The 12512-nt window shown below is 34.8% G+C and overlaps 1 protein-coding gene across 1 annotated transcript in view; it reads left to right on the forward strand.

Moving 5' to 3' along the window:
- Positions 1–1439: 1439 nt before the first annotated feature.
- The window catches only part of ERBB2IP (erbb2 interacting protein), a gene marked incomplete at its 5' end in the record, with an annotated part of 42186 nt that continues 31113 nt past the window's right edge, over positions 1440–12512 (forward strand). The window contains 3 exons of the mRNA XM_010194238.1: positions 1440–1518; positions 3446–3535; positions 9689–9745. Coding sequence (XP_010192540.1) covers positions 1440–1518; positions 3446–3535; positions 9689–9745 — 226 coding nt within the window. The remainder of the gene's footprint in view (positions 1519–3445; positions 3536–9688; positions 9746–12512) is intronic.

Below are 12512 nucleotides of genomic sequence, written 5' to 3' on the forward strand. Positions count from 1 at the left end.
AACAAGATCCCATGCACAGAAACCCAATACATATACCAGATCAATCTTTTTACTGCTAAAAGTAGAAAAAACCAAATTGTAAGCTACAATAATAAATTGTGTAATTTCATACGTAAGTGAAAATGTTACTTAGTGGTTGATGGTTTGCCATGCTTTTTCTGCTTTGATATTCCCAGAACAGATACGGGGAGAGACATAACCAGAGTCCCACCTGCCAATCTGCATGAGAAGACACACTGCCCTTGTCTTTCTTACAGTCCAGCTGCAGAGAGAGAGCATAATGTTGCTTAGAGCAACATGAAATTTCATGCTCTGAGTAGCCTTAAGGAGAGCGTCTACAGAGCACAGTTCCTTCTTGTCATCTTGCTTTCTGGGTTCAGGCTGCCCTCTCTACACACCTGATAAAGCACTCTAAAAGCAGACACAATTACATTCATTAACTGAAAAACAAAGAGCTAAAATTTCTGTTACCTGAAAATGACAGTTGTTTTAAACTAACTATATTATACTACCATATGGGTTTTTTTAAAAAAACAAAACTGTATTCTTAATCCAAGTGGAAGGATTGCTGCACAAATGGTTGTTATACTTAGGACAAGTTTGTTTAAAATAAATCCACCTGTCTTGGTATAAGAACAATGTAGTTATCCATTGCAAAAACAATTGCACTTGTAATAACCATGGGTTTATTTGTTTTTATAGTGTAGTAAAGATGAAGGTGAAACTCTTGGGCAGTACAATAATTAAGTACTAAAAAAAAAGTGGATACTTGTCTCCTGTTTTCAGGCCCTGTTTTGTCAGTTTCTGAGAAATACAAATTTGACAGATATGTGGGTTGCAAATTCACACTGGTATTTCTGGAGATAGCCTTAGGAAAAGAGGAAGTTCTTTATTGTTTTAATTTTCAGGCATAAGTGTGTCTGTGGTGTTTTTTCTTTATCTACAAATAATCTGAAGCTAACAGCAAGCATTTGTCACGTTTTGGGATATTTATTCAGAACCATGAATGCTGTAAACATACTTTAAGATTTGAAGCCTTACCACTTCATCTGGGGGTTATACAAGCCATGCATTTGACAAACAGATCCTATTGGAAACTTTAGTATGTGTCTGAATGCTTAAAAAAAAAAGAGACTGAGGGTTGAGCCTAGGTACATTACATGTAGTATTAGTGTACTGTGTCTTTATAATGCTGCTTGGTGAACTGCCTGTTGATATGCAATATGAAATGTTTTAGGAATAGAATAGGAAAAGAATTTATATTGTGTAAGATTATTTCTTTAATGAAAACTATTTCTAAAATGAAATACCAGAGAACCAGTCCACTGGTTGCTGAACGATTTGAAGTTTTTATGGCTAGCGGTTTTACGTGCATCATTTTTATGCCTAGGAGTCTAATAATTTAAAACTGTTTCTCTACCTGTCCCTGTATCTTGCAGGCATACAGGAGTTTCCAGAAAATATAAAAAATTGTAAAGTCTTGACAGTTGTTGAGGCCAGCGTAAATCCAATTTCAAAGTAAGTTTGTAATATTTTTGGTTTATATTTTGTGCAAACACCACCAACTCTCCAGACATGCACCAACTCTTGGAGACAAGGAGCAGAGTTACCTGAGAAGTATCATTAATCTCTTTGCACTGTCATGCGGTATAGCCATGTCATTAAACTATTGGTTTGGCCAAAAAGCAATTGTGTTTTGTTTTATTTTTTAGATGCATGCACGTGCACATCTTGAAATGTAACTAACTTAATTGTAAACCACAAATTTATTCTGTAACTTGACAGCTGACAGTTTGAGCTTGTTTTAGAAAACGTGCATTATTTTGTTAACTTTTTATAAACTTGCACAGTGTTTTTTCCTTTTCTGAAGTACTACAGCCAAGTATGACAAAAATGTTCCTTTTGATTTTCCGTAAAATAAACACCAAATAAATAATGGTTATGTGATATGTATGATGAAGATGCCTTAAAACTACAGCAGTGTCAGAATTAGTTTGCTAAGTTTCGGTCCAGAGATTTTGATGTTAAAGATGCACCACACTCAGGAAGGCAAATTGAAGTTGATACCAACAAAAGAAAGGCATTGATTGAATCCAGTTGACATTTAACAGCGTGAGAGGTTGCTGATAATCTTAACGTATAAAAATTGAGCATTGAAAACAATGTAAAACAACTTGGATACATTAGGAAGCTCAATATTTAGGTACCACATGAGCTCAAAGAAATTAAATCTCACTAAGCACATTGACATCTGCATTTCTGTCTTGGAAACATGAAGAAAATGATCCATTTTTGAAACGTATGATAACAATGGATCGTCTACAACAACAATGAATGAAAAAGCTCACGGAGCAAGCGTGATGAACGAGCTCAAAGCACTTCAAAAGCAGATATTCACCCAAGGAAGGTGATGCTGTCAGTGTGGTGGGGATTTCACAGGTATTGTGCGTTGCTTCCAAGGAACCAAACCATTAATTTGCATGTGTACTGTTGTCAGCTGGGTAAATTGAATGATGCCATCAAACAGAAGCATCCAGAACTGGTGAATCACAAAGGTGTTGTGTTTCTCCATGATAACACTAGACCACATAAAAGTTTGGTCGCTTGTCAAAAATGGTTGCAGCTTGGATGGGATGTGATACCACATCCACCACATTCACCAGACCCAGCACCATCAGGCTGCCATTTGTTTCATTCTTTACAAAATGCCTCAAATGGTAAAACCCACACTGCTGATCAGGATATCAAATTGTTTTTGGAACTGTTTTTTGCCGGAAATGATTAAGAACTTTTTTGAGCCTGGAATTGTGAAGTTGCCTGAAAGATGGCAAAAGGTAACTGGACAAAATGGACGCTGTATTGTTTAATACAGTTTTTGTTTCTCCTTTCATTTACACAGAAAAAAATGCAATTACTCTTTGGCCAACTCAGTATTTGGCCCAAGTTAATAGGCTATGTGGCTTTCTCAGCTTTTATCTCACTTCTCTGTGGACATAGAAAAATATGCAAAGACTTTTATTTCTCAGTAACGAAAATTAATTTTACTCTAAAGCCTGTACCCCTGTTTTTCAAATGTAGCTTTTATAATTAGATTTCTCTATTGCCTTCTCTAGTGACAAAATTAATTTGCCAGAATTAGCACTGCCAGACACACAGACTTTGTGCAACAGAACTCTTCTAGGGAAAAATAGTGTGGCATAGGTTTTAATTTATCATATTGTCTCTGATGAACTCCTCTTCCATATTAGGTGTATTGTCCTCAATATTTAAAATAAATTTGAAACTAATTTAGTATCTACTGCAGCTTTGTAGAAATTCTGGTACCACCTTAATTTTAATGTTATCAATATGTAGGACTTCAATACAATGATGATTAAGAACATATTACTTAATACCATTAATGTAATTGAAACAAAAGCATTACATTTATTATATTTCTATATAGGCTTCCAGATGGATTTTCCCAACTGTTAAACCTAACGCAGCTGTACCTGAATGATGCTTTTCTTGAGTTTTTGCCAGCCAACTTTGGCAGGTAAGTTGAATTTGAAACTTAGTAACTGCATCTAGTTTTAACATTATGCAGAGTAGTTTCTGCTGCTTCTCTAGGAAAGTGTGAACTGGAAGAGAGGAAGAAGTATACCTTACCAATCCATTTATGCCATATTTTAGTTACAGAAAAAAAACTCTGAATCTTTATCAACATTTTGTAATTGGACTTTTGAAGGACAGATAGAATGCTTACAAAAAGCCAAGAAATAAAACTCATTTACATACTTGCTGCTTTTGCAACAGAAGTCTGGTAAGTACAGGAGACTAGTATTTCTGAAATGCAGGCTGGTTATTATTTAGTAATGGAAGTGAAGCAAATAATGACATCTTTAATTCCACTTGTTCTCTCTTGGATGAACAGATTCCTTCATATACATCTGTAATTCTCAAATGCCTTTTTATCACTAATTTTTCTGAAAGACTCAGCATGTTTACCGTGTGTTGACTAAGCAAAATTGTTCCATGTGCTATCTTAAGTACAAGACAAATGCTAACCCTCTACCTCTTAAAAATGGATTAAATCTTGGGAGCAAATGTGAATGGATAATATTGTCAACAGAAAGGCTCCTAGGTCCTGTTCTCCTTATGCTGATTGAGCAATTTCTGCCTTTTTCCCCTCTCTTTGCTCTTAATTTAGGCTCTTGTTTCCTAGATTGTCACTCTCCTACCTTACCCTATCCCATGTCCAGCAATCCTCTCTTTCAGGAAATATGACTGTTAGTCAACCAAGCGTATTGCAGTGTGAAAGCAATTGCCTTAGGCTGTGTCGTTATATTTGGGTTGGCACCATTTACAAGAGATTAGGAAAGAAGTTTGCAAAAGTTTGGCAGATCAGAAGATGTACAATGAAAGATAAGCACAGGTGCACTCCATTAATGACCTTTAGTTTCTTAGATTGGAGTTGTTGGCCTATTTTTCTCTGTCCAGTTAGTTATTACTCGTTTCCTGATAAATGATTAGAGGTGCCAGATGTGTTACAGACTCAGCTTACAAAAAAGCTGCTTACGATGCAGAAGCATTAATTGTCATGCTTGTTTTTAGTACACAAAGTTTGTATTTCAAAAGCCTTCTTTAAGGTTGAAGGAGAAGATCTGGAAGATGCATAGTCTTTACTTGTTGGGCATTTTAATGATTGCCTATATGCTTTTCTGATTTGTATTTAAGTCTCACCAAATAGCAAGATTTTCTTAATAAAAAAACCAGGTAGTACAGATGAAATTGAAGACTTAAGGTTGACATGATTGGTCTTGCAAGTATTTAACATAGGTTAAAAAAGCTTTATTATATTTTTTTTTCCTCACTGTCCACTTCTGTAATGCGTAATGGTTAGGGAAATGAAGTTATTAATTAATAACAGATTAAGAATAAATCAGTTACTGAAGGCAACTTGAAAGTGAATTCTCCAGTGTAGTGTTTCTTTTAATAGCTATGAAGAATTCAGCCTTGTTTTTTACAATATAGTGACTTACAGCATGGTAGCTTGTAGCTAGGTGAATGAAATTGAAATTAAGGCATTTCTCACCAGCTGTTTTTAAACGAATTCAAAGTATTTACGTAAGTTTGCCTGCACAAAAGTAACACTGTTCTATAAGAAGACAATGTTTAGATCAAATAAATTAGAAAACAAAGAATTAGTAAAATGTTAAAGGGGTCTGAACCTTCTTTTGAAATGACATTATGTATTTCTGTTCTCTAAGTGATCAGGCTACTCTTCCATCCCACAACTTCACAACTATGTATAAAATACTTGCTAGTGCAAATGATCTTTTAACTTGTACTACATAATATGGGAATTTATTTTTTTTTTTAAACAAACATTTAAAAGCTCTGGTAGAAGCTTTTTGGATATTTAGAACATTGCTGATTATTCCCATAAAGGACAAGCCTTCACCTTTTCCGATTTGGTTCACTATTTTGTATATATCCTTTGTAGCTATTGTTTTTCATTACATGGGAACACATGAAGTAACTGAGCTCTGTTGTCTGTTCTTACTGGTAACTACAGGCAATAATGCCTTTTAAAACTAAGCCAATGCCATATTAAAGCTAGCAAGGTTCTTGTGCTCCCTGTGTCATGTCTCTGTTCCAGCAGGTCAGGTTAAAAATCTGGTTTCCCGTATCAGTTTCCTTCTGACTGTTCATATTCATTTGTTCCACAATTTAATTTTTGTAATCTCTCATGAGTGTAGTCCCCCATTCTCTCACCTGCTGTTCTTATAGTGTTCTCATATCCCTCTTTTGATTTGTTAGACTAAATAAAATTCTGCTTTCCTCCGGTATGGTAGGTTTTCCTTTGTGCCTGATGATATTAATATATCTTGGAATGAGTTTCAGTTTGAATTAATCTTCTTCTTGAGAGAGGACGACAACATATCTAGCTATATTTAGAATTCAAATTGAGATCTCTTCATGGCTTGTACAATGTCATGATTATCTTCTTGTTTCTCTTGGAAACGTTTGTAGTTACACTCCAGCATTCCACTAGCCCTTTTTGCAGCTGCCTAGTGTTGTTTACCTCATGATCAACTAATGCACTGGGCAGCTCAGTTAGAAATGGGTGATGACTCTACAAGGAAATCATGAGTATGTGCTATAGCATCTTGTCCCTTGCCTATTTTTTCAGTCCTTAAGATTGCACAGTTTTTTTCCCCTAATACTTCACTGTATTGTTTGTGACTGTCTTTCATGGCATCAGCCAATTTAAACATTTTTCCTATCTTTTAAGATTGCTGTTAAAAAATAGTGAACAGGATAGTCTCAAAATGGGTCTTTGAGTGCCTCTGTCAATAGCGTTAAGCCTGGTGCTTAGGAAAGAAAACACTCTGTAATGCAATGTAATGCAAACTAATGTTAGTGTGTCCAAGCAGCATTTTATTACATTTACCTTCATGCTTCATTTGCACCTTCAAAATTTGTAATAAAGTTTTGCATACTATCAAAGTCAAGAATATCCAAACTTTTTTCCCCTTCTTTTTGAGTATTACATACTTGCTTTCCTTCAGTGATGTTGTACCAGGCTAGTTAGACTTAGTAAAAATCACCAGACTTCTGATTAAATGTGCTGATTCCTTTAGAATTCTGAGATGTCTAGTGGGTTTTTATCCTCCAGACTCAAATTCTAGTTTGAATGCATTAATATTGGCATGGATCTCAGAATCAGCCTTTATGCCACTGTACAGAAATCTGAGATTTGCTTATGATAACCTAAGAAAACCATATCCGTTGTATATAAATACATCATGTATATTTAGTTTAAATGTACAAATATGTAAGTAGAGCATTCTAAACTTGAAGCTTACTGCATGCTAATTTTGAGAAATGTGAGGAGTTTATCTTCAATGTCACTCTAAAAACTCTTCATTCATTCATTCTTGAGAATGTTGTCTATAATGGGGCATTGCTTCCTGAGACTTTCTACTGTGATTCTGCAATGAACTTTTATTCTTCTTGATCTAAAATTTGCCAGTACGATTTGCAGTAGTAGATTTTTTTTTATCATAGTATTTACTTAGGGATGACTTTTTACATGAATGTACAGTGATAATAAAATTGGGGACTTAATTTAGTTACACATATGCAATTTTGCTGAAATTTTTGCAAATGCAACCTGCTATAGGACACATTTCAGTCCTCTTGCCTTTAGACTTTAGTTGCAATAAAAAATGCATTAGCAAAACTGAAAAGGAGGTGAAAAATAACATCTCTATGAAATATTTTTAGGAATGACTGCTGTTGGACAATGAGTTTCTAAGTATACATGCTACATGTTTCTTTTACATTTCTCACAGATTGTGTAATTAAAGAAATCTGATTTGGGAAGAATATTGATCTTATCCTGGCAAGGTGTTAAAGTAGAGATTTTGTTTTATTTAAAAGTTGAGCTACATTTTAAAAGCAGGCTAAGTTGGATACATTAAATAACAATACTGCAACAATAATTTTGTTGAGACTGTTACACCAGGTGTATATTACTAAAGTTGAATAGTACTCTGTTACAGCTTTGTGTTTAGATGATGTGTAAATACTTCTGTTACGGGTTTTTACAGTTGAGAAGGAAAGTATTTCCACATCAGTATGACAGATCTTTGTGATACTGCACAAGAAATATATATTCTGCTGCTATGACTTCTCTTCTTCCTTTAGTATAGGTTGGCTAGTTCTCTGTATTTCTCTTCCAAATTAAAACTTAATTTTTTCAGTTCTGTTATAGCAGTTCAGATGCTAGTATGGTGTTTACAACCGCAATTTAAAGAGTAGCTAGGAGGAGTATTTGATATGTATTATTATATTAAACTTGAATTTACCCTTACAGTCCTAATGGAAGAAGTGACAACTGCTTCAGTCCAATACTTTTCATCGGTTACTGAGAGAAAATTACTAGTTTAGACACACACTATATCTCCTAGCAAGGAGAAGTTGAAAATGTTTCTCTAGTAGCTTCTGTGTAGCTCTGCACATAAATACTGAATTTCTTATATCTCCAGTTTCTTAGGGTTAGCTGAAGAAAGAGCAGAACATGAAGGTCACAAAGCTATAAACCTTTCTGTCGTCACAGGCAGCCTTTAAGTTCACAGAATTAATTTATTAAGAGTACAGTTTTCTGACTTACGACAACAAAGTGTGGGCGTGCTTATATATAGTTTAGTGTATGAACGCAGGTTTGCTTGTACTGCTTTCAACTGAGAAATTTGACTGGTGAAGAAAAACTACAAACTACGTAGCTATGTTCCATTTTATAAAAGCAAAAGACCAGCTGGAGCCTAATGCAGTGTTTGGTTGTGCTTGGGTTCAGAAGTCCAAGCCCAAAATGACCATTCAAATCTGAGGTGCTCAAACATGCAAGTTCTATTTTGACACACATTGATACCTGAGGGTGCAGGTAATGTAAGAAGGCTAGGAAGTCCTTTCTAGTTCTGTCCTAGGTTGACAGCAGTGATATTACCATGAACTGGATTCTCATTAGTAGAGTGTTGGTTTGTCTTTGAGAAGCTGAGGGGGGAAGAGGTTCCCCTCCAGCAGTTGCTACCATATGGCAAGTACTGCTTGCAGTGCTGGACTATGTTTCAAGGTCACTGTTATATTCTTAGGTTATTCGTAGGTGCAGCAGATTGCTACTTTCAAATGCATCCAAAAATAAGCAAATGTCTAGAGGAAAAATAAATATAGTTTTCAACTTTCTATTTTTGCTTTAATGGTAGTTCCTTTTACTTAATTGGAATTAAGGGTTTTTGTCTCTGTCCTTAAAATGCACTCAGTTGAGCACCTTCAGGAAAGACTGTCTGTTCAGTATGCTCCTTTTTGATTTGGTAGCTTAATGCCCTATTTTGTGTTGTATGACGGCTGTTAGTGGGTCACATGTAGAACTCTTCTCTTTACAACCTTGTCTGTATTTTAACCAAACACAGTTTCTGCATTTCATTTAACAAAGAGATAGCTAGTTTTGTCACTGCTATCCTGATACGAAAAGTTCCACTGAGGATGGTACATTGTGTGAATGTCAAGACTGCTTTGAACTTATCTTGGCTAAGCAGTTGAATTTGGAATTCAGAGGTTATTTATCTTGCAACTGAGGATTTACTGGAAATAAGGTCAGACTGCCTTCTAATAGAACTATCCAAATGGATTAAGAAGCTGACTAGAAAGGGAATATGGAAGGAAATCGAAGATTGAAGATTGTTTTTACCATGTGGAAGACCACATGTGTTCCTGAGACTTTTTTTATGAAATGCTTTGATACACTGCCACTATTAGAAATTCAGCATCTTACCTTGTTTGGACCGATCCTACCTTTCTTCTATTATTTCCTATATACATGATGATAACATGTGCCCATAATGAATTCAATGAAGTGGTTTAATATCTTTGAGATGGAGAAAAACAAATATGTTCAAACAGGTACAGAAAAGCAGACGAGTTTTAGATTGTTTGCTGCTTTACCAAAACCAAACCCCAAAGCACAATTTAATTTAAAATAACGTGCAGATTTATGCACAAAATGTATTTAATTCTTCCATTAAAAATATTTCAAACTGGTTGATCTTTTTTTTCTAATTCAGCAATAGAAGTAAGTTTAGAGATTGCTTTTGTCCTAAGATACTGTATATTGTGATAATTTAGTTATGCCTTTCTCTTACAGATTAACTAAACTCCAGATATTGGAACTTAGAGAAAACCAGTTAAAAATATTGCCAAAGTAAGTATGGATGACATTGATTTAAACTGCTTTCAAGAGGTTTTGCTGTAGTTATACTAATAATATAGTGCATATTGGAATAGTAGATTATAGCTTAAAATACGTAGCTAAGTAACTGGACTAAGTCTTCAAGTTTTTCTTTTGCTTCAGACTGACTGGGCTGCCTATTCAGAGATTTGTGTTTTCAGAGATACTTTAAAATTTTTTTTGTCCCTGTCCAGCTCTGTGGATTTCTGATCCACCTATTGAGCTTTTAAGTCAGTGTGCAGGCATCTCAGCATGATCATTCTGAGATGTCTTGTGTTTCTGGCATGCATTATTGTATGACTGCCTAGATGCCTGTCTGGATACAGTTCTGATGGCTAAGTGTCTGAGACTTAGGCATTTGTATTAAAATCATTTTATCTTAAATTGAATGTTGAGTTTGAGGTGCTTGCTCAGAGTGACTGAGGGTATGTAATTCACATGACTCAAATGTTTTTTTTCCATTTAATCTATAATTCAGGACTGAAGAAAGTAACAACTTGTTAGTGTGTTGTATGGAATCTGTTATGCCATACCTGTTCCATAATGCAAGCAGCCTTTTTTAACATAATGGCAACGTATTCCTCAGATGTTTTTTCTGTCATAGTAAAATAGTTTTATTTGTTTTAACAATAAATCCACTTGTACCTCTCTTAAAAACTGACATCTTTCTAAGCCCTGCCGTTCAATTCTCAGTCATTTCATCAAACACACCTAGGCTCGTTTTGTTGCAGTTCTTGCTGTTTCTATGATCTAGAGCAATGCTCTGAGTTTTCTGATTTGGACGCTGGAGGTATAAGTTGGGTAGCAGAGATTAAAAAGGTCAATGAAGAGAGAAACAGAGATCTTAAAGATGGGTGGGTAATAACCAGCAGTAAAGTCCTGAATATATTGTGATGCCAAAAACTCGTGTCTGGAGTGAAATGTATAGCATCAGAAAGTGTGAAATTAAATCATCCAAGTGTGAAGCATTCTGTTCATTCATGTGGTATAAATACCCTCTATCCTCTTTCTGCTATCACTAATTTTCAGTAGGAAAAAATTAGAGGACATGTAATTTGGGATAGTAGCTCTGTAAATTAAGTTACTCCAAACTGAGGAACAGTAGCTATAATTAAAGCTTATAGCTAATACAGCTTTAGTTTATAAAATTACTCTGACCTTAATTGCCAAAATTAATACTAATAGCATGAATTACATGTGATGGTTTAAAAACAGTAGTTTCATGGAAGTCTGTTGTAGTGATAAGAGAAATGTAAACAAATGCTGTAATATATTTAAAACAAGCACAACTTCTGTTGAAGTTGCTGGGAATTTTTGTTTAGTCTTCAGTGTTTCCTGGGTTTCATCCTTGCTGGAAAACTAAACAGCAGCTGTCACAAAAATGTACACTCTGCAGCACCTCCATAATGATACACAGCATGTGCTTAGAAGCCACCTATATTATTCTCTCTTGTACACTTGTGGTTCAATTAAGAGAGATTAAGACTATTGAGAGTACTTGGTTTTTTTTTAATTTAGCCAGATTAATATGCATTTTGCTAGAGTCAGGCCCTAGAAATGTACGTTGTTTATGTAAAAATTCATCGTGGTGTCCATAGTATGCAAGAGGTGAATGTGCCCTTCAGGATAACACAACCATGCAACAGTTAACTTGACCAACAAAGGTGTCTATGGCCTGGCTCTAACTATTACATCAGAACAGAAGTGATGTGAAATTCGAACTTACACAGTTTTCCAAACCTGAGTATGTGTTTTGAAAGGAAAATGCTACACAGCTTTAAACAGTTTAGAAAATCCAAAGGGATTTTTTTTTAAGCTAATAAGATGTAAAAATACATGCTAGTGTTTTTGCTGTGGAATACGACTATTTTATCTTATTTCCTTGTCACTTGCACTGTCTTAATATTTCCCTATAGCAAATTATTTCATATTTGTATTGATAAATGCATTTGGAGAAACTTCTACAAAATCAGCTAGCCCCCTTGCTGAATTAAACATGCACATAATTTTAAACACTAAAGCAAAAATTACTAGAAATATTGTTAATCAAAATGGGTAATTAATGCCAACGCTAAATCAACCTTGCCTTGTGCCAAATGCATCATTTTGCTTGGAGCTTATCCACACCCAGAGACTGCAAAACTGGTAGTATTATAATGCAAAGTAGCTCAGTGAAAATATTTCTACTGAAAGGAAAGCAAAAATACACGAACTATTTTAGAGGCATTTATCTGATAGGTAGCTGAAAGTTGTGAAAATGGTCCAATAGAAATAAAAAGTTTATTTTTGATTTTTTTTTTTAAGCTTCTGTCTGTTTCCTAATTGTTGATAAAAAGAGTAACCTCTTTAGAAGGAATTTATTTGAGAGTGAGCAATTATGATGATTCAGGGTCTAATCTTGCTATAATGCACACCTCTTGAATTGTCTGTTGTTTAAAGTAACCTGTAGTGTTAAACTTAGTGAAGCTGACTATTTACAACATCAGAATCTGAGGCAGAATTTTGACTATCTGACTGCTTAGTGTTTGTTGGTTTGACAGCAAATTCAATAGTACAAATTATGAAACGGCTTTTTCAGTTTATGGAAGGGATTATGTAGCGCCTTGGCAAATAAAAAAATAGGTGTAATTTGGTTATCTAGTAGATTTTTGTTTCCAGCCCTGTATTCCTCTTCCTTTAGCATTGAATTTTGATGTTAGTTTAACATCATTGGAAGTTTTGTTTGCATTTTGTCTGGAGG

This window comes from Mesitornis unicolor, unplaced genomic scaffold (assembly GCF_000695765.1).
Source record: "Mesitornis unicolor isolate BGI_N332 unplaced genomic scaffold, ASM69576v1 scaffold3131, whole genome shotgun sequence".
In the NCBI taxonomy this organism is placed as follows: Eukaryota; Metazoa; Chordata; class Aves; order Mesitornithiformes; family Mesitornithidae; genus Mesitornis; species Mesitornis unicolor.